Source organism: Camellia sinensis, chromosome 12 (assembly GCF_055761805.1).
Source record: "Camellia sinensis isolate YWXY chromosome 12, ASM5576180v1, whole genome shotgun sequence".
NCBI lineage: Eukaryota > Viridiplantae > Streptophyta > Magnoliopsida > Ericales > Theaceae > Camellia > Camellia sinensis.
Window position 1 is genome coordinate 161,989,161 of NC_138972.1, and position 23,404 is coordinate 162,012,564.

A 23,404-nucleotide genomic window follows, 5' to 3' on the forward strand; every position below is an offset into this window, starting at 1 on the left:
CCCCAATCTTGTACTAGTCTTTAACCTATCTTGCTTACTGATTTAGACTTTGTGTATAACTAAAAAAAGTTTTGTATTTGCATGCTTAAGATACTTCATTAAGATTGTTTTGGTGTTGGGGGTCGACCTCCCCCTCTAAGGCCTTGTTTGGCCCTTTTTGTGCTTCCATTGTTAAGCTTTGGTTACTTTGGTGTATTGGCCTTCTCACCACTGAAATCTAGTAGATTTTCAACGGTGAAGAAGGGAGTTTGAAGTCTTGCATAGGGGAGGGACACCCCTCTCCCTTTTGTGTCTCATTTGTCCATGTTTTTAGCCCATAAGGGTAGCATATGTGCTCGGTTGTTTTTGGCCCTATTTCAGAGGTTCTTGGATATTATTTGGTCATATGTTGCCTCTGTCTTTGGTCGGATTTATGGCCCTTTGCATGCATATTGTACTTGCCTTGCATTCTCCCATTTTGCCTAGAAATGTGCCTTGCATTTAGGCCATGATGCTTGCATGTTCTAGCTTAACTTCATGAAGGTTTTAGCATTATTTTGCCATGCTCAAGGACTGTTGGGTGCTGATTTGACCATGTTTGCCATGTTTGGTATAGTTTCTATGTGTTTTGGCTTGTGAGCCTTGAGTGTGTAAGCCATAAGCATGCCTCATTTGGTCTATTTTCAGTGATTTGGAGTCATTTGCCATGCCATTTTAGTCCATGTTTGATGCTTGTATACTTGGATTTGTTCTCCTTTCAATGCCTTAAAGAGGTGGTCTTATGCTCCATGTTTTGGCTTTGGTGTATGTCTCTTTGCTTGAGCCATTTGGGATGCCATTTATGTGGGTTTTGGGGCTTGTTCTACCATACCATATCTCTGATTTTGTAGGTCTTGATATCCATGCTTACCCTTTTCTGGGTGCTCTTGAAAATTGCCTTCCATGCCTTAGCTTTAGGCCTTTTGGTTTGCATATTTGTTTTGCATGTTGGCACCTCCATTTTAGGCATTTTTGGCCACTGTTTTGGGGTGGGCTGAGGCCTTCTCATTTCAGTATAAGTCCATCCTTGCATACTTTGCATGTTTGACATGTTGCATTGCATTGGTTGCATGCTTATATTGCATCATGTTTGCATGTTTGCATGTTACTTAGCTAAGTTGCATTATATAGTCTTGTTGTATGCTTGACATGTTCATATTGCATTAGTGTAGCCTTGCATGAGTTGCATCACTTTGCATTGCATATGGCATACATGCATTGTATCGCTTAATTTGGGGTGTCAAACCAAGCATGAGGGGAGAGGTGTGTTCGTACCCGAAGTGACGAAACACATCTCAACCCTCGGTCGCCAATACCCTTGATCTCAACATGATAGGGTGTTAGCACTCATTTGTTTGTTGCATGCATCTACATTAAGTTGCTAACTTGGCTTCTTAGGCCATCATGCATCGAATTGCGTAGTTGATGGCCCGAGGGTCGAGGGCCCTCCCTTGAGTTCATTGCATGGTAGGGAGTGTGGCCATGCTCACATTTGCCTGAAAATTCCATGCCATACACTGCTTGCCCTCCACTGCTATCAACTGTAGGATTCTGCAGGAAGCAATGGCCGGCCGGCCACCTACAGTGCCAACCGACCATCAGTGGCTGGCTGGTGGTACAAAAGTTAGCCGATAAGCCCATTACCATGGCCGGTGAACATTAATTTTGGCCAGCGACATCCCAGAGCACTCAGAGGATGATTCAAAAGGGGTCTGGAGACTTTCAGAATTTTCAGAGGAGCAAGGCAGTGAAAACAGAGGCAGCAGTGCTATGGCAGCGAGTTTCCGGGCGAGACGAGTCAAGCATGCATCATTCACACATTCCGAGACAGGGCTGCGGCCACGTTCCTTCTGCATTTAATTTATTAATTAGTTAGGAATTATGTAACAATTAATTTAGCGGTATTCATTTAGTTGTGTAATATTTATTCAGACCCTCCGAGTGAGGGCAATTGTGTAATAAGTGTGCGTGAGTGTGTGTATGTCTCCCAACTTCACATCTTTCTTCCCTTTTATTTACTAGCTTTCGATGGTTAGTCTAGGGCATGTTTCAATTAGCATACAGTATGATAACATGTTTGCATCCATTCATTCGTTTTGCATGCACCGGGCTCAGCGCATCATTCTAACTGCATTTGTATTTTAATTCCAAATTGAATACGTGCTAGTTGTAGCATTTCACATGTCATTGTAGTTTAGCCGAGCCTATCTTATTTGCATTTTGTATGTGTTGCATTAGCCATCTTAATATGAACTAGGATCATGCATATGATTACTAACTGGTTTCTGTTTTGGCTCGGAGTACTCGGTAAGTTCTTATGCTTTAGCATCCTTGCATGCGTGTGAGTGTTGCCATGACAGCATGCTTACCATGAGGCTATTTGCTTATGTGATATAACTGCTTGAATGCCTGTGGATGGAGGTTGAATTACCTAAATTGGAATAATGCATTAAAACTGTGAGTTTTGAGCCCACTAGATAGTGGCAAAACCATCTTTTCTAAAGCCCACTTAAGGGTGGCAAAACCTGCATTTTAGCCTACTTGCGAGTAGCAAACTATTTTCGAAACAAACATGCAATGTTTTGTTCCAATTTAGGCGACTTGGTCTATACTTGTTTGCTGTGCGCATAACATAGTAATTCTAGACTAATAACCGGAATAAGAACACATAATACTTTCAAAACAAGATATCACGGTTAATAGAGGCCGATCTTTGATCGGGCGAGAGGGGGTGCTCATAGCTGACTTTCTCCAATCGTACCCAAGTTCCCGAGCAAAGGCAACTTTGGTGATGATGGACACGTGGCCTTTGGCACCGAGTCAGGGTTTCCTAAATTTTCCAAAATAAAATATTTAGGTGGCGACTCTGTATTTGGCAAAACAGTTCATGTTTGGCACTTCTTTTCTAAAAATCTATTTCTTTTCTCAAAACGATTTGCCGGATTTGGACTCTTTGGTTTAGATCAAGAACCATGACAAAATGGAGTCCGAACCGTGGTAGCATGAAGCCCGAGGGCGTGTCCACAACAGCTTTTCAGAAACACCGGGATCATGTTTTATGTTCCTTTTCATTATTACAATCATGTGATGAGTGGAAGTGATGCAACTGTAATAGACCAAAATTTTAAAGGAGTAATTCACATTCATCTTAGAGCCCAACCACAAGGAGTAATTCACAACGAGAGTCTGAGGCTAACATTACAGCACAATGGCACTCTTAATATTCCTTAGAAGTCAAAAAGAAAAGGGAGCATCAGCATTAGATAATTTTGGATAATTAGATTTTATTCTTATTTTTTTCGATGAAGTATTAACTTTGGAGAACATGAAAATATTTGTAACTATTTATTCGTTGAGTATTTGTTTATAGTTTTCTATGTAGCAACTTGCACCCAGCTTCACCTAGTCGCATGCAAACAGCCCACTTCATGACCAATGTAGATTATAAGCAAAAGGGATTCCTATGCATGCCTATTCAATTGAGCAGCCATCTAAAGTACAGATGTAAAAAGGTAGTCTCAATAATGCATAACTTTTGTAATGCCTTCTTTTTTTCTTTTTTTCTTTTTTGTAATAAAAACTAAATTACCTAGTACCAACGAATTAAATAATTAAATAAATACATAAAGCTAAACCTGAACAGACAAACAACTTCGAAAGGAAACGAAGCTCATGATTTTTGTCCCGATAAATAAACGAAGCTCATGTTAATTTGAATGTCATGATTCTAATCCTCATTTTACCTGCATTTTTACTATACATACAGATTCATCTTACCTCTATTAGTTCCAACAGTTGTTTTACTAGAATCAGGAAAGAGTAATTAGAGTGCTAGAAAGTCATAATGACTGTGAAATCATACAAAAATGCAAATAGAAAAGGGAGAGATTTGAGCAAGTGGATACAGGGGCCAAAAATACAAGGAGGAAAAAATAACATCGAAAAAGAAGGCTGTGAAAATATATTTCTGAAAGACTAGAAGAAAGAAAAACTAAAAGATTCTATCAATCAAAAACATGAACAAGCGAGGAGCAAAATAAAAAATTTAAGTAGAAAAAAATCATTAGTTGAACTCACCAATCATCTCTTGCTTCATCCTTTCACGCTTTTCAGCAACTAATGGCTCCAAACGTTGGATGGTTCTCCTAGCTTGGATATCTGATTGATCCAATTCCAAGACTTTCTTCAGATCTGCAAAGCAATAAAAGGAAGAAGCAAAAATGAGAGGGTAAAAAATGTTTTGGGTATTCAAGGGTGAAAGTCTATCGTTTGTGGTTGCGTGACTTCAGTTGTTAACTCACTACAACAAAAAACACAAATGGCGACTAAAAAAAAAAATTCGTCGCTGAAAGTGCATGAAATGGCGACTAAAATGGAATTAGTCGCCGAACATAACGGTTTTAGCGACTAAAAGAGTTTAGTCGCCGAAAAGCGGGGTTTTAGCGACTAAAAGGAAGTTTAGTCGCCGAATATAGGGTTTTTAGCGACTGAAGTTTGTTTAGTAGCCAAAAGTCATGGTTTTTGGCGACTAAAATAATTTAGTAGCGAAAAGTTATGGTTTTGGCGACAAAAAACAGGTTTAGTCGCTGATTATAGCAGTTTTGCCGACTAAAAACAATTTAGTTACTGAAAGTGACGTTTTTTGGCTACAAAAAAAAAATTGAGTAGCCAAAAAATTGAGTATTGGCGACTAAAATTCTGATTTAGTCGCCAAAAGTGCTTACCCTATTTTTTTTTGTAAATATTTTATTTTTTACATAAAATATATTAAATAAAAAAAATTATTTTCATATATACAATTTTGTATTAATGCCAGTGAATATAGTATATAAATAATATTTGTTGCAATAATATTCATGTGAATTGGGAGTGGCGTAGTGGGGGCCCAAGCCTTGGGAAGGCGTAGTGGGGTGCAAGTTGGGAACACAGGTTCGAACCTTGGGACATCCAGCAGAGGCAATTTTTTTTTTTTTTTTGTGAAATATGGTTTTGGCGACTAAAGGCGTTGGTCGCCGAAAGGTATACCTTTTGGCGACGAAAATCTTAGTCGGGAAATGTTTAAATAATAAATAAAAAAATCACTATTGGCGACTAAAAATTTAGTCGCTAAATGTATAATTTCAAAAAATGGAATTGCATTTGGCGACAAAAAAATTCGTCGCTGAAGACCTGTGAATTGGCGACTAACAGGTTTTTAGTCGCCAAAGGAATGGGCAACCATGAATTCGCGACAACAGTGGCGACTAAAAGTTTTTGTCGGGAAAAGTGAAAATTCGACCTTTGGCGACTAAAAATTTAGTCGCCAAAGGTGTATTTTCTTGTAGTGACTTTTTTTTTAATTGGTTTGAATTTTGAATTTTATTTTAAATAAAAATAATTAAAGATATTGTTAGATTTTTTAAGAATAAAATTATTAATTTGATAAAATATAAATTAATTTGACAAAAATAAATATCAAATAAATATTTTTAAATTTTTAAAAATTATTTTTACCTACTAAAAATAAAATTATGTAAAATTGAAAAATCTTTTAGACATTTCTTTATTTTTTTTATAAAATTAATTTTTATTATGTGTTTGGATAATGATCATGTAAAACTAATTTTTAAAAATTAATCATGTAATTGTTATTAATTTTTGTCAATTTTACATAATTTTATCATTGGTGAATAAAAATAATTTTAAAAAAATTAAAAATATTTTTTTTGACATTTATTTTTATCAAATTAGTTTTTATTTTATTAAATTGACGATTTTGCCATTGAAATTAAACAATGGTATCTTCAATTGTCCTTATTTGAAATAAAATTCAAAATTTAAGTTTAAATATGTCACAATTAAAAAGTTAAGGACCAAAGTGACATAAATTCCAAAGTATAGAAATTGTTAGTTTAATTTGCCCGTTATTCAAATGTTCGTGTTTGAACACTTAACTTTGGCTGTAATTCTTTTAGAGATGGGAATGATGTATCTATTTTTATCTATCAATTAAATCTAATTTGGACACACACACCAAAAAAAAAAATAAATAAATAAATAAAGTTAAAAAAAAAATTAATGAGTGTAAGTAACTTTTGAGGAAAAAATAAAGTTTTATCTACGATTTAGATTTAGATATTTTATTGAATTTTAACTACCTTACAAACATCTAAAGGAAAATTTAATCAAAACATTTTTATTGGACCTTTATTTGATAAAAATGACAGCTTAATTTATTTTTCTTCATAAATTTCTTAAGGAGAAAATATATAATTGAGTAATGACAAAATAAAATATATATATATATATATATATTTTCTTTTTTGGACAATATTGTCAGAGTAATATGTTGCTGTCAAACAAAGTAACATGTAATTATGAGACAGAGTAACGGGTTACTATCAAATTGAGTAATTGTCAAACAGAGTAATATGTTACTGTTACTGTGAGACAAAATAACATGTTACTGTTACTGGTTACATCAATTTCAATGAAAATAATTTTTTTTTACAGATTTTTACAGTCAATATGAATTTTATTTAATAGATCTTGATGAGAGAGTTCTAAAAATATTAATTTTATTAAAAATCGACATTTATATCAAAAGTTATATTATTTTAAAGTTTAATATTTTTATAATAGTGATATTTGTTAGACTTTTTAAAAAAAAAAAACCTTTTATGTTTATCGTTAATATATTAAAATTTTATTATGAAAGATTTTGACCAAATCTCCATTATCTAAAATCCAATTGGATATTTTCTTTAAAAAAAAAAAAAAAAAACAACTCAGACCCATTTACAAATTCAAGCCGACAACTTGAACCATTATAAGTCAACCTCATATTGGAAATGGTTAACTAAACATAACTTAAATTCATTTTATTTTTCAAATTTTATAAATCAGGCACTCATCAATGGGTTCAAAATTACCAAATTTGAAAAGCACATCCAATTGCTAATATATTTGCGACTCATAGCAAATGTGGTATTTTCATACTTTGATTGAACTTTATTTTACATTTACGAGGCACATATGGAGAGTCACCCGAAATTTTAGTGCACTACCAATAAAAATTAGAAGATGAACACCCTTACATAAAATTAGGGATGGTTATGGGCAGGTTTGGAGTGAGTTTGCCATTCCCCACCACGGCCCCAGCCCCAGCCCAGCCCCAGCCCCATCTTCACGAATATCCAATCACATTTTAATTAGTCAAAAAAATTAAGGACTATTTAAATTCTTAACACTAAATAATTTTTTTTTATTTTCATTTATATAAGTATTGAGATTTTTAAGATTATTATTTATTTATATTTAAACAAAATTATAAACTTTTAATATTATTTTCTTATAGCTAATTATATTATATATATACATATATTATTTATTTATATGTTATTAATTATGTCGGGTCGGGTTGGGTTTGGATCATGAGAAGTGATACCCGCCCCTGTCCCACATAAGTGTCGGAGTGAGTAAAATTCGTCCCATTCAGATAGATGTGAACGAGCCACACAAATCAGATTAAAATGGCCATCAGCAGACAAAGGCCTTGTTTGGTTTGTTTTTCAGAAAAATTTTTGGAAAAAATTCTCTACAAATGTTCAAGAGTAATCAAACCAAACAAATTTTTCTAAAAAAAATCTCAAAATTTTGTTTGGTTACCTATTTTCCAAAAACACTCTCTCTCATACACATCAAATCAATCACTTTTTTTAAAACTCTCTCTCCCAAAATAATTTTTCAAAACCATTTCTGAAAAAAAGTAAACCAAACAAGTTTTCGTACTTTTTATCTCAAAAACTACTCTACAAATACAAACCAAACACACCCAAAATCTCCAAACTATGTGCTTCATCTTTGGGCACTGCTCATAGTTTTCTGATTGTATATACAACACCAAAGAAGGTGGTGGTCCAATGGCCTTTTCCTCTGTCTTCTCCGTCTTAATAATTACTAGAAGGAATGGCTGGAAGGGACATAATTGAGAAGTTAAAGATAAAAATCTTTCTTTTCCAAGTACTCATAAATTGTAAAGCAAAATCTCCTCACATAATTATTTTTTTAAATAAAAAAGAAATAAGCAACCTCAATAAGTTGCACCAAATAGGATGAAAAGCTCATCTTTACCATTTTGAGCCATTTTCATATAATGATTCAAATTCACCAAAGAAATTCATCTGTTTTGATTTTTAACTCACAACTTTGATAAGCATGAAACAGTCCATAAGAGAAGCTGACAGCAGCCACATAAAACCATAATTTTTTGTTTTTGTTTTGATCAGCACATATAACCATAACTTCGCAATCAATTTCTCAATCAACAAGAGAGGAGATTTCATGCGAGAGTTGAACATAAAGGAAGAGAGTTGAACAATTTCACATTATTTTTGCATCAAAAGAATTGTCTTTGATGTCTATGTGATTCATATCCACAATTCCAAGATATTGAAAAATACAAAAGCAGTGACCAAGTGAGGCGGTAACAACTTCAAACTTCATCTTTGTTTCTCCATTTACCCCCCTTCAAAAGCAGGAGTACAAGGAATAGAATAGAAGATTTATATATATATATATATATAAGTTCAGAGGAGTACATGGCTAATAAAGCAGCAAGTCATTGGGTAGGAAATCTGGCAGCAGTCATCAATTTTACCGACAGTTAGGCGTAGTTGATGGAGCAAACTCCCGATCAAAGGGAACTCCTGTAAATTTCCAAAGTGATGTAGAGGAGATATGAAAAAAGAGAGGTTAAAATGAAAAATATCACACAATGATGTAATTCAATGTCCTTTTATAGTCATATTGGAGCAAGGGGAGAAAAGCTAGAAACATGAAAACTTCAATGACTTGACATACCACAGAGAGATCACCAAAAGAATTATCTATGATGCTATCAGGTAGATTGTCCATTACAAGACTGAATCCCCTGACAAAACATATAGAGAATATGAAATTGTACTCAAAGGTAATGGAGGGTCAAACATTCGAATGAGTTCAGCTTTAAACATATAAGCAAGTAGGCATCTAAGACACACATAAAGGCTAAACTGGTGCAAGAAGGTTAAGGGCATTAACGGTATAATTTATCACAATTTTTCAAGATGAATAACAATATGCAAATACACTTGAGATAAGCAAAAATGTTTAAAAGATAGGACAAAAACATCTAGAATATGGAAAAGTATGTGTATATGTTAGAATATTCTAGAGGGTTAATAATAGCCCTTGGATCAAAATGATCCTAGCCATCCATTGAGGAGGTGGATGACTATATAAAGGGAAGTGACTTCATTTGGAAAATATAACAACAAAGAGTGGAGTCAAGTGCTTGAGTGTGAGTAATTCCAAAAGTGAGGTGTCCATGAGAGTCTTTTTGTATACTTGAGGGTATCTTTATATCTAAATAAAGATTCACTTTTGTATAACCGTTGTGTTCTAACTCAACAATTTGGTATCAGAGCATGGCGGTCAATGACCGTTTTCTTGAGTTGATCGTGCGCAACTTAAGACTGTGAAGCTTGTGGATTAGAGACCACACTTACTTGGTGAAAGTGCAGGAGGATCACACCAAGTCACGATGGTAGATCTTGTGAACACAACGAGTGGAGTCACAAGACTCAACAACAACAACTACCAGAGTTGGCAGAGTCACATCAAATCCTACCTTGAAGGGCAAGATTTGTGGGAGGTTGTTAATGGAAATGAGACTGCACCACCTTCCAAGGAAATTGTCGAGACACTCCGCAAATGAAAGATCAAGGCCGGAAAGGCAATGTATGTGCTCAAGACAACCATAGAGGATGAGTTGCTCGGGCGAATCAGGAATGATGACACACCCAAAGCAGCATGGGACACCTTTGCATCACTATTTTCAAAAACAAATGATGCTCGGCTCCAATTTCTAGAAAATGAGTTGATGTCTACCACTCAAGGAAGTAAGTCCATAAGTGAATATTTTACAAAAATTAAGGATCTATGTCATGAAATTTCAAATCTAGATCCTAAAGCAAATATTAATGAGGAAAGAAAGACAAGGATCATTATACATGGGTTAAGGCCCGAGTATAATGCATTCATCACAACTATAAGGGGTTGGCCAATTCAACCATCTCTTATAGAGTTGGAGAATTTATTGGACAATCAAGAAAGCCTATGCAAGCAAATGGCTGGGGTCTCATTGAAAACTAAAGAGGAGACACTTTTCAGTAATAATAATAGAAGGGATGGACCAAGACGGCCTAACTCTACAAGGCCAAAGAAAAATGAAGAACATGCCAAATCACAGCAGCAGGATGGGAGCTCTCAAACAAGGGGAGCTCAATCTAGTAGCAAAAACCATGATTGACGATCCTCAGCACCCTGGCGACGTAAACATAGAGTGCTACAAATGTGGAAAGAGAGGTCACTACGCAAAAGATTGTCGTTCAAAGAGAAGGCAAGAAGAAGGTAACTTGGTGACATCCAAAAGTCACAAGACAACAGTGAGGAAGAATGGGACTTCCTGTTAGCAATGGCATATTATATTATTATTATCTACGTTATTGGTTTGTAATTGTTCTATGCCCTCAGGGCTCATCTTGTAATTGTCTCATCTTGTAAACCCTAATCTTCATTTATAAATAGGGGATGATATCTTATCAAACCCTAAGCTGGTTACTCAAGCTTCATGGTATCAGAGCTTCACCTCTAGGGTTTCGGCACACCCTCACTCTACGGTTCGAAACTTACCTCCGTGGATCATCTGCTAGGTCGATCTTCAGATTGTCGATCGTCATTCAGCCGCCTTCCTGTCGCCTTCTCACTCAGCCGTCCTCAGCTCTGCTTCGTCTTTATCCTCACTCAGCCGTCCTCAGCTCTGCTTCGTCTTCATCCTCAGTCGCCGTCGTCACTCTGCCCATCAGTTCGTCGCTCGTCTCCATCACGATCGTCGCTCGTCTTCGTCGCTCGTCTTCTCCTCCGTCGCCTTCGTCGACCGTCGATCTCACTGGTATACACTCATCTCTCATACACTCATACCCTCCCTGTTTAGTATGATACCTATGTCGTGTATACCACCGTACCCATACATATATAAATAAATAAATACATAAATATATATATAGATTATAAAATAAAAAAAAACTGAAAATGGTTTCTTAATTTTGTTATGCCTTTATAGTGGTCATTGTGCCTGTTCTTTCACCACCACCTTCCGGGTTTGTGATTACCACTAGTTTTGTTGCGGGTTCGGTATTATAGTATCATGACAGATTCCACCAGTGTGTCCCCTTCTTCTCAAACACCGAGGAGTGAGAGTCCCATTATACCTACTATCATGACTGAGAACCCCAACCCTAGTCTGAAAATCACCACCTCTCTATTTAATGGTCAAAACTACCTAGCATGGTCTCAAAGTTTGACTATGTTTTTGAAGAGCAGAGGGAATATGGGGTATGTTGATGGCAGGATACAGACACCTAGTACCACTGACTCGGGTTATGACCAATGGGAGATTACCAACTCTTTGATTATGGGTTGGCTTATCCATTCGATGGTTCCAGAACTTGGTGAGGGCTACTTGTCTATGGAGACTGCCCAAGATGTTTGGGATGCTGTGGCTGCCACCTATTCCCGCAAAGGGAATTTCTCACAAGCGTTTGAGTTGCGCCGCTCTATTGAGAGCTCACTTCAGGGGGAGCAGACGGTTCTTCAGTACTTCACTTTCCTCACCAATGGCTGGAAACGCCTTGCCCACTTGCAAGACTATAAGCCTGTTTGCCCTGTTGATTCTGTCGGGTACAAGAAGTTCATCGTACGGGAACGGGTCTTTAAATTTCTGGCAGGCCTAAATGTGGAGTATGATCCAGTTAGGGGTCGAGTTCTGGGTATGGACACTCTTCCTTCACTTTAGGAGGCCTTTGCCTATGTACAGAAAGAGGAGAGTCGCCGGTCTGCTATGATGTCCCCTGTCTCTACTGACCGCTCAGCCTTACTGTCTACTCCTCGGGATGGCCTCAGCCTAACTCCCATTCCTCCGTCTGCTGCTAAGGAGTCTGTATTCTGTGATTATTGCAAGAAGCCGCGGCATACTCGTGAGACGTGTTGGAAGCTTCATGGGACTCCATCCGGGGGTCGAGGTGATCGGTCTAGTTCTCGAGGAGGTCGGTCCGGTCAGTTTAGAGGACGTGGTTCCTATTCTCGGGCTCATCAGTCTAGTGCCGTTGATACACTTGATTCTAATTCTGCCTCTGTTACCCAAGCTTCTGATGCTGAGCTGGAGGATGCTTTGCGCCAATTGTTGGACCGTCGGTCTTCGACTGCTCTCAGTACAGCTTCCTCGTCTTTTGCCCGCTCAGGTAACTTAGCCTCTTCTCCTTGTATTTTCCTGTGTCATAAGTCTTTGTCTTGGATTATTGATTCCGGTGCCTCAGATCATATGTCTGGCTCCTCTGATCTTTTCTCTGTTTATAAGCCCTCTTCAGGTCAGGACAAAGTTAGGATTGCAGATGGTACTGTTTCTTCCATTTCTGGAAAAGGTTTAGTCCAAGTCACTCCTACCATCCATCTATCTTCTGTTCTCCATGTTCCTAATTTTTCTATTAATCTGTTATCCTTGAGTCGTCTTATCCAGGATTTGAATTGTAGTGTGACATTTTTTCCTGATTATTGTCTTTTTCAGGACCTTGTCACGAAGAGGACGATTGGCAGTGGTAGTGCAGAAAATGGTCTCTACTTCCTGGATCAACCGGACAAACTTGCTTATTCTTCCACCACGTCTTCTACTACCCACGCTGATTTATGGCTGTGGCATCAGCGTCTTGGGCATCTTTCATTTTATTTACTTAAGCATTTATTTCCATTTAGTTTTGCAAATCATCATGTGTCTGACTTTCTTTGTGAGTCTTGTCAACTTGGAAAACAACACAGAGCTTCTTTTGCTCCCAGTTTGAATAAAAGTTTAGTTCCTTTTTCATTAATACATTCTGATGTTTGGGGTCCTTCTCGTATTATGTCTGTGAAAGGTCATCGCTGGTTTGTTACATTTATTGATGATTTTTCTCGTACTACTTGGGTGTATCTCATGAAAACTAAGAGTGAGGTTTTCTCTGTGTTTCACGATTTTCATAAGATGATTTGTACTCAGTTTGGGGCCACTGTCAAACTCTTTCGTTCTGATAATGGCGGGGAATACATGGATTCTGGGTTAAGACAATATTTCTCTACTCATGGCATTATCCATTAGACCTCTTGCACCAATACCCCTCAACAAAATGGGGTGGCGGAACGCAAGAATCGGCATCTTCTTGACATGGCTCGGTGCATGTGTTTTTCTATGAGTGTGCCTCGGCCCTATTGGGGCGACGCTGTTCTCACCGCTGCCCATCTTATTAATCGTCTCCCTACCCAGGTCTTGCAAAAACAGGCTCCTCTTTACGTCTTTCTAGGTTCCCAGTCCTTGTTTTCTATTCCTCCCAAAATATTTGGTTGTATCTGTTTTGTTCATAATCACTCTCCTTCTCGTGGTAAGTTGGACCCTCGCTTCCTCAAGTGTGTTTTCCTTGGTTACTCTCCTACTCAAAAGAGGTATAAATGCTACCACCCTTCTTCTCGTAAGTGGTTTGTGCCCATGGATGTTACTTTCTTTGAGTCCCAGTCCTATTTCTTGTCCTCTCTGGTGTCACCGTCCTTATTTCCGGGGGAGCCTTGGTGTGAAATGAGTCCTGTGCTGAGTCCTGTGCTTCCTATGGTGGACCCAGTTATGGTGGATCCAGTTGTTCTTGCACCACCCTCTTCTACTGTGCTTCCTATGGTAGAACCAGTTGTTCTTGCACCACCCTCTTCTACTGGGACTATAGAACCTAATGTTACCAAGGATAAGGACAGGCATGTTTATGTCTGGGACATAGACAGACAACAAGTTAACTGGATACAAGGGACCACCTCTGCTCCTCTACTGCCATCTCCTGCTTCTGATGAGAGTCTAGGTAACTTTGAATCTCTTGAGTCCATTGATCTTGATGTTCCTATTGCCAAGAGGAAGGGTATGAGATCTTGTACTCAACATCCTATCTCACATTTTGTGTCCTACTCTCATTTGTCATCCTCATACAAAGCGTTTGTGTCCAATATTTCCTCTGTTAGCCTTCCTAACCATTTTCAGGATGCTCTTGCTACCTCTGAGTGGAAACTAGCCATGATTGAGGAAATGAAAGCACTTAGGAAGAATGGCACTTGGGAATTGACTGAGTTACCTACGGGCAAACGACCTGTGGGATGTAAATGGGTATATACTGTGAAACACAAAGCAGATGGGTCTATTGAGCGTTGCAAGGCAAAACTTGTGGCAAAAGGGCTTACTCAGACATATGGCATTGATTATCAGGAGACCTTCGCACCCGTGGCTAAGATGAATTCAGTCAGAGTACTTCTCTCTCTAGCAGCTAATCTAGATTGGCCGCTTTATCAGTTTGATGTCAAGAATGCCTTTCTCCATGGTGACCTCGAAGAAGAGGTATATATTGACATTCCTCCTGGTTTTGAGGATCATCAGACAGAAGGCAAAGTATGCAAGCTTCGGAAGTCATTATATGGTCTCAAACAGTCTCTAAGGGCTTGGTTTGAGAGATTCACTCAGGCTATGTTTAAATATGGCTTCAAATAGAGTCAGGCAGATCACACCTTGTTTGTAAAACATTCCTCACGTGGTAAGACTACAGCACTTATTGTTTATGTAGATGACATAGTTCTTACGGGCAATGATAGTGGGGAAATACCTCTGTTGAAGAAATATTTAGCTAGTGAGTTTGAAATCAAAGACTTGGGAAGCTTGAAGTATTTTTTGGGAATTGATGTTGCTCGCTCTAAAAATGGGATATTTATCTCACAGAGAAAATATGTGTTTGACCAGTTGAAGGAAACTGAGATGCTTGGCTGCAAGGCCTGTACCACTCCACTGGAACCCAATCAGAAATTGGAGGATGATGAAGGAGGAGAAGCTGTTGATAGGGGGAGCTATCAGCGATTAGTGGGTAAGCTCATTTACCTATCTCACTCCCGTCCTGATATTGCTATTGCTGTTGCTGTCAGTGTGGTTAGTTAGTTTATGCATGCTCCTTATCAGATTCACCTTGAGGCTGTCATGAGAATCTTGCGGTACTTGAAGTCTGCTCCTGGTAAAGGTCTTTATTTTTCAAAGTATGATCATCTTCGTGTGGAAGCCTATACAGATGCTGACTGGGCTGGGTCAGTCACTGATAGGAGATCGACTTCAAGGTATTGCACCTTTGTTGGAGGCAACCTAGTTACTTGGAGGAGTAAGAAACAGAATATGGTTGCCAGGTCAAGTGCAGAAGCTGAGTTTAGAGCTATGGCACAAGGTATGTGTGAACTTTTATGGATCAAGTTATTGTTGAGTGATCTAGGTATTGATCAGACGGACTCCATACGGTTATACTGTGATAATAAGGCCGCCATCAACATCGCTCACAATCCGGTTCAACATGACAAGACAAAACATGTTGAGATTGATCGCCACTTCATAAAGGAGAAACTCACTAATGGTACCATTTGTGCTCCTTTTGTCCAGTCTGGTGAACAACTTGCTGACATTCTCACCAAGGGGGTTGGGAATAAACCATTTCATGACATATTAGGCAAGCTGGGCAAGCTAGTTACTCAAGCTTCACTTCCAAGCGTCCTTTGCAGTGTTCGATTATAATGAGACAGATTGCTCTGAAGTAATAGACTTTGATGCACGAGAAATGCAAGAACAGCACAGTCCAACCATTAGTAAAGTAGTTGTATGTACAGTTGTGTCTGAGGCTAATGAGTCGACTCTTGTGGCGGAGTCTAAAACTGGAGCAATCAACAACAACAATGATTGGATCATTGATTCAGGATGCTCTAACCACATGACTGGTGACGAGGAGAAGCTGTCCAGCATGTCCGAGTACATAAGAGGCTGGGTAGTAGTGACCGCTGATAATACAAGGCTGCCGATCACCCATGCTGGTAAGACAATCATCACTCCTCGCTTCAACTCTAACAAAATACATCTGCAGGATGTCTATCACGTGCCAGGGATGAAAAAGAATCTGTTATCAGCCTTACAACTCACATCCTTGGGCAACTATGTGTTATTCGGCCCAGAGAATGTGAAGGTTTACTACAAGGTTAAGTTATCTGGTATTCCCATCATGAAGGGAAAACGGTTGGAGTCTATCTACGTAATGTTAGCAGAATCAACCTACGTAGATAAGACTCGAAAGAATGAGACTGCAGACCTTTGGCATGTACGCTTGGGTCACGTGAACTATCACAAGCTAAAAATAATGATGAAGAAGTCTATGCTCAAGGGCCTTCCTCAACTGGATATTCAAGAAGATATAATTTGTGCCGGATGTCATTATGGTAAGGCACATCAGTTACCATATGAAGATTCAAAGTATAGAGCTAAGGAACCCTTAGAGCTTATCCACTCAGATGTCTTCAGACCAGTAAAACAAGCATCAATCAGTGGAATGCGCTACATGGTGACCTTCATCGACGACTTCTGAAGGTACGTGTGGATGTATTTTATGAAAAGAAGTCTAAAGTTCTGGCCAAGTTCAAATAATTTCGTAAGAAGGTTGAAAGCGAGCTTGGAAAGAAAATTCGATACTTGCGAACAGATAATGGAGGAGAATATTCATCAGATGAGTTCTCTAACTATCTTAGAGGATGCCAAATTCGACATTAGTTTACTTGCTCAGGTACTTCACAACAGAATGGAATGGCTGAAAGAAATAATAGGCTTCTTGCAGAAACTTGTCGGAGCATGATACATGCTAAAAATGTGCCTAGCAAATTTTGGGCTGAATGTATGAAGATAATAGCTCATGTGATCAACAGGCTAGCGTAGGTAGGTTTGGGGCTGGTCTCACCTTTCCAGAAGTTATGGCACACAAAGCCCATAGTAAGTCACTTTCGAGTATTCGGATGTGTCTGCTACATATTTGTGCCAAATCATCTATGTAGCAAGTTCGATAAGAAGGCAATTTGTTGCATCTTCGTGAGCTACGACAGTCAAAGGAAAGGGTGACAATGTTGCAACCCCACCACTAGCCGTTGTTATACTTCGAGGAATGTTGCATTTGACGAAGCCTTATCTTGGTGGTCTTCACAAGATGTACCATTGCCAGACTCTAGAAATTTAGAAGATCAATTACAAGAAATGCCGGGGGAGCAAAGACAAGAGAAAGAGGCACCTCCTAGTTTAGAAATCATCATGGAGCCAGTATCAACGCAAAGTGATGATGATCTAGAGCCTGACCTGTCAAAGACACCAAAAAGATTTTCAAGTTTGTGGAAAATAGGTGTCCATCACAAGAGTCCAGAAGAAGTTAGCCTGAGCCAACAAGAAGAGGTTAAAGAGATTGGACCAAAACTCAGAAGGTCAGAAAGACAATTTAAGCCTAATCCGAAGTATGCAAATGCTGCTCTAACTGAAGAAGATAGCATTACAAAGCCAACGACGTTTGAAAAGGCATCCCAAAGCAAAGTATGGCAGGAGGCAATGGAGGAAGAGATTCAAGCCCTCAAACAGAATCAAACAGGGGATCTAGTTCCTAAGCCCAAGGACGTGAAGCCGATATCATGTAAGTGGGTGTACGAAGTAAAAACTCGTCCTAATGGATCGATTGAAAGGTACAAAGCACGTCTAGTGGCTCGAGGCTTCTCACAGCAATACAGATTAGACTACGATGAAACATTTAGTCTAGTAGCAAAGATCACAACGGTGCGAGTACTAATAACACTTGCAGCCAGCAAGTCTTGGAAGTTGTGGCAGATGGACGTAAAGAATGCTTTTTTGCACGGTGAGATAGATCGAGATATATATATAGAGCAGCCCGAGGGGTTTGAAAGGAAAGTCCATCTAACTTATGTCTGCAAATTAAAGAAAACATTGTATGGCTTAAAGCAAGCGTCGAGGGCATGGTATGGCAAAATAGCAGAATTTTTAGTACAAAGCGGGTACTTGGTGGCACCAACGGACTTGAGCCTATTTGTTAAGTCTCAAGGTGGGAAACTAGCTACAGTGCTAGTATATGTGGATGATTCTAGTATATGTGGATGACTTAATCATCACCGGAGATGATAAAGAAGAGATCCAAAGGACAAGAGAGAACTTGTCAGTACGATTTCAAATGAAGGAGCTTGGATAACTCAAGCATTTTCTTGGGCTTGAAGCAGAACAAAGCAACAAAGGCTTATTCCTCTGCCAGCAGAAATATGCTAAAAATTTGCTGTAGAAGTATGGGATGCTTGAGTGTAAGCCAGTTTCTACACCAATGGAGATGAATGCCAAGTTATGCTCAGAAGAAGGTAAAGACTTGGAAGATGCAGCTATGTATCAGCAACTAGTAGGTAGTTTGATCTACCTCATCCTCACTCGGCCAGACATTATATATGCAGTTGGTGTAGTAAGCCGGTATATGCAAAAGCCAAAGAAACCTCCTCATCTAGAAGCAGTTCGCCGAATACTCCAATATGTGAAGGGTACAATTGACTTCGGTCTTTTGTACAATAAAGGCGAAACATGCAAGGTAATTTGGCTATTGTGATGCCGATTATGCAGACATCATGACACACGGAGGTCGACTACTGGGTACGTGTTCAGCCTTGGTTTAGGAGCAATCTCTTGGTACAGTAAGAGACAACCTACGGTATCATTATCTACCACAGAGGCTGAATACAGAGCATCAACAATGGCAGCTCAAGAAAGCACATGGCTTATTCAATTAATGAAGGATCTACACCAGCAAGTTGACTATGGAGTATTGTTGCACTGTGACAATCAGTCAGCAATACGTTTGGCTGAGAATCTAGTGTTTCATACAAAAACAAAGCATGTGGAGGTACATTACCATTTCATTCGAGAGAAAGTGCTCCAAGGAGAGATAGAGATGAAATCAATCAGAACAGATGTCTAAGTAGCAAACTTGTTTACTAGAGGACTTGGAGCTTCAAAGTTTGTAGAGCTTCGGAAGCAACTCGGCTTAACTACAAAAGAAGAACTAAATAAAGGAGTCAATGCTGAGGGGGAGTGTTAAGAGTCATCATTGACTTTTCTAGAATTATCTAGGCTATTAATTGCATATGTTGAATAATCTAGAAGACTCTAGAAAGATCTAAAGAAATCCGGAAGATTCTAGAACATTGTAGAAGATTCCGGAACATCAGAGAAGCTTGTAGAAATCTAGAAGGGTTTTGGAAGATTCTAGAATATTTTAGAAGTATAGAAAGTACTATTATATAGTAGAATAGGTTAGAGAGTTCTAGAATATGGGAAAGTATGTGTATATGCTAGAATATTCTAGAGGGTTAATAATATCCCTTGGATCAAAATGATCTTAGCCATCCATTGAAGAGGTAGATGACTATATAAAGGGAAGTGGCCTCATTTGGAAGATATAACAACAAAGAGTGGAGTCAAGTGCTTGAGTGTGAGTAATTCCAAAAGTGAGGTGTCCTTGAGAGTCTTCTTATATACTTGAGTGTATGTTTGTATCTAAATAAAGATTCACTTTTGTACAGTCGTTGTGTTCTAACTCAACAAAAGATAGGATCAAACTCTAAATATTTGGCATAAAAACAAAATTTGAATTCAACACAACAGTAAGAGAGTTTGAAACTTCCGTGAAGATGACAGACAATACATGCTTTTCTGCAATATATCAATATCAGTGATGGCATAATATTATATCAGCAGCAACAAAATAAAAAATAAAAAATAATAACTCAACATAATAGATTAAGGTATTGCAAACAGAGAACTATCTCAGAGAATTATGATGATCACTACAATAGCTCACCTAACGTGAGTGCAGAGAAGAACATACGAGCGTATAATGTGAAATAGCAGGCGGGGAGAGAAATCTTGATCCAAAGCCAAACAAGTAACCTTTGTGAACAAATTTGACAAAGAGAACATTTGAGACACGGAAACTTTGCCTAAAAAATAATGCAATCACAATTTGAATAATGAGTCTGTACACTGGTTATATATACCAGATGCTCCCACGTATTAATCAATCTCTTCAGCAGCTGATCACAGGTTGGACTACAAATATAAGACATCCCTGATTCATCCTGCATAATGGCTTCAAAAATGTGCATTCCAATCTGTACCAACATGTTTGACATAAACAAGTAACAAATCATCATTAAACATGTAGTAGGAAGCAAAATGCATTTATGGTCTGTTGCTTTACCATCATCAACGGAGCCAAGAAAAAAAAAATACTGACAAATATTGAATTTTGACAATTACCGCTAAATATAGATATAGTCTGTGGTTCTCTAACACATAGAAAGTGGAAAAGAGAAAAAGTCACTCCTCATGGCAATACAAGACTTCTCTCCAATCCACAATCCTTGATGAACCCATGGTCTTAGCCTCCAATCTACAATCCTCCAATGATCCCAAGCATGGGTGCCTAAGTCATGCTCCCAACGTAGACAGCCAAGTGATTAAATAGAATCCATGAGCATATAAGGGAGACATAGGTGAGCCAAGGGCCCAACTATGCTACCATTGAGCGGGACTGAGTAGGGAGAGAGTCATCCCATGTGCCCCTTATTGGAATGAGGTGTGAAGGACCATGGTAAGTGAAGGATCTAGGTGAGCCATGGTGCTGCCGAGAGCGAGCGAGCTTGGCTCTGCTGCGCAAACCATGTCGGACTCTTCATACTTAGACTCATTTGCCTTGGAGCTCTTACTACTAGTGTGGCAGCCGCACTAGTGAGCTCATACTTGGTGGTGTGTACTCCCCAGCTTTGGCTAGGCATACTACCCTAATTGTGGTTGTGGTGCCTCGAAGGTCTGCCACATGAGGGTGTGATGGTGATGACGTGGAACCCGTAGGGCTCGCCACGTGTCAGGTGTGGTCCAAGTACCAACATAAGGCGTCACACAAACTAAAATTCCAAATGTCAAACCCACTGTATATGCATCCGTGAACTCTGATTTTTAAATAGCATATAGTTCAGTGCGACATATGAAGAAGCCTGCTCCATCATTTTGTCTATTTCAATTTTCACTCTATTGCAATGATACGTGAGCAGAAATTTACAAGACTAAGAGAATTGAGAATATAGATGAATGCATGTCATACCACTTTGGAGAGCTCACTTCCAATCTCTATGCTGATCTGACAGACTTCAACCATATTGCTTTCCAGAGCCCATTGAATGATCTCAGGTTCTCTAGCCTTGAAAACAATTTTTTTTAAAAGAAAGAAACAGAAGATCAACTTCTTTGCCAAGATATCCTTTCTTATTAAAGTGTTTAAAAATAAGGTACCTGGCATAGAATGCCAAACACAGAGAGGGCAACAGCTCGAACATTTTCATAAATCTCTGATGGGCTATCAAACAGTATCAGGGGTACCAAGAAATTGGGCACATAAGCTATATTAAGCAGAGAATAAAAGAAAGGTCATGAAAACTTCTTAATGAAGACCAATAGTTAAACATGTAAGATTCATGCATATTTGTAGTGTCATGGGATCGTCATGGGATCTTACATTTAACAAACTTATATCTTGTTTCTTTGTTTGCTGCAATGCACTGCAACAAAAATAGGCTATCAAACCAAAAAGAAATGAAAGAAAATTCCTAATAACATAGAAAATAAAAACACAAGGGAAGACATAAGCAATAAGTGTTGATTACCTGAAATAGGGTAAGAACATTAACAAGACGCTTAGTTGCTCTTACGGTCAGACTTCCATCTACCATCAATTGTGAAAATGCCAGAACTTCCTGTTTCAAAAAACACAATTGTGGTCAGAGCCTTTCATGGACCCTCCAGTTATATGCTGAGAATAAGGAGGAATAGAACCAAAAGTTTGAACGCCATACTTTTTGCTCTTTTGATTTTAGAAAATGAACATGATGAGACACACGGTTGCATAGGAGGTTCAGTTAACTAATTTTCTTTCATCATGAATAATGAAAATAAAAGACTTCAATGTTTTTTTTTTTTTTTTAGAAAATAGTTTTCAAAAAATTCTACTTTTTTATTTTTCATATTTTAATGTTTTCAATGAATTTTTTTAATATTTAAAGTATTTTTTTTTTAAAATTTTTAGACACATCTAACATAAATATACTTAAAAAATATAATATTTGTGAAAAAATCTTTAAAAATATAGTAAATACAAAAAAAGAAAATACAAAAAAAGAAAAGAAAAGAAAAAGAAATTTAGTACACCTCTTGTATTTTGTATATTTATTAATTTTTAAAAATATTTTTCACAAATATTTTACTATTTAGATACATCTAGGTAAGGTACATCTAAAAAAGTAAAAAAATTACTTAAAATTTAAAATATATTCACTAAAAACAAAACAAAAAACGAAAAACAAAAAAATCAATTTAAAAAAAACTGAATTTAGAAAACTGAAACCAAACACTGAATATTTCAAACCTGTAGCAAGACAGCTATAGTGCTGCATGAATTATATAACAAGAACCCTGTCCTGTAGTAATTTTCTGGATCTTCTTCTCTTTTCTGTCAACAACCAGAAAAAAAGGAAAATTTCTGAAGCCCATTGAGGTGATAGTCAACAAACATGGAAATAAAAATTAGAATTAATTTTAAATAAACAAATTAATGCTAACAGCAAGCACCCAATTGAAATCCACTGAAATATAGCAAAGAAATACATATTTGAGGAAAATTAATCAATGCAGAACATGCCCAATTTCAGAAAGAAACCAATAATAAGAAAAGAATCCAAACTGATAGGTTGATTAACAAGAAACCCAAGAAAGAAATAAATTAATCATAGAATAGAAAATTACACATGAAGGTTTTGAGATTAGAATGGACCTCGAGAAGGAAAGTACTGAGACATCGGAGAGTAGATTCTCTTAGGGCTTGGTCGTGAAGTTCGATGATGACTTGAGGAATTGCCATAGCTCTCTTCGACATCCAGCGCACTTTGTGCTTCTTTCGTCCACTTTTTTGAACTTTAGCAATTGAAAAATCTGTGATAATCAAAGAACACGTCAAGGTAATGAATCAATGAGAATTGAGAGAGAGAGAGACCTTGATCGATCTTGGAGTTGTAAAGGAGGTGGAGAGTTCGTTCTTCCCATGGCTCGTCTTGAAGGCCGTTGTGAATGTCTTCGTCGGCCATTACTGTTCAGCGATTGTTTGGGTCTCTTTCTTGCTCTTGCTCTTGAATAGTACCAGAAATGATGAGAGAGAGAGAGAGAGATAGAGAGAGAGAGAAGACTTTTGGAGGGAAACAGAGGAGATGATGAATGGACTGTTGGAAATTTTCGGTTACCCTTTAATCGTCTTTTAATTTAACTAATTTTTACTTTTGATCCCTCACTTTTTAAATAATTACAGTAAAGTCTGCACACTTC

The 23,404-nt window shown here is 37.9% G+C and overlaps 1 protein-coding gene across 5 annotated transcripts; it reads right to left on the bottom strand.

Moving 5' to 3' along the window:
• Positions 1–8,356: 8,356 nt before the first annotated feature.
• On the bottom strand, positions 8,357–23,308 carry LOC114280502 (uncharacterized). 5 transcript variants are annotated; one of them, XM_028222877.2, is made up of 11 exons: positions 23,079–23,308; positions 22,860–23,017; positions 22,455–22,538; positions 21,697–21,786; positions 21,549–21,591; positions 21,326–21,432; positions 21,138–21,233; positions 20,032–20,145; positions 19,836–19,924; positions 8,860–8,929; positions 8,357–8,705 (listed from the first exon to the last, which is right to left on the bottom strand). In XM_028222877.2, exons 1-11 carry the CDS (start codon positions 23,167–23,169, stop codon positions 8,586–8,588), a joined length of 1,062 nt encoding a protein of 353 aa, XP_028078678.2. In that variant the 5' UTR covers positions 23,170–23,308; the 3' UTR covers positions 8,357–8,585. The 5 variants fall into 5 exon arrangements, with proteins under 5 accessions (XP_028078678.2, XP_028078679.2, XP_082752803.1 ...); XM_028222878.2 differs by having other exon boundaries at positions 22,860–22,999; positions 23,079–23,306; XM_082896677.1 differs by having other exon boundaries at positions 19,863–19,924; positions 23,079–23,306.
• Positions 23,309–23,404: the final 96 nt, after the last annotated feature.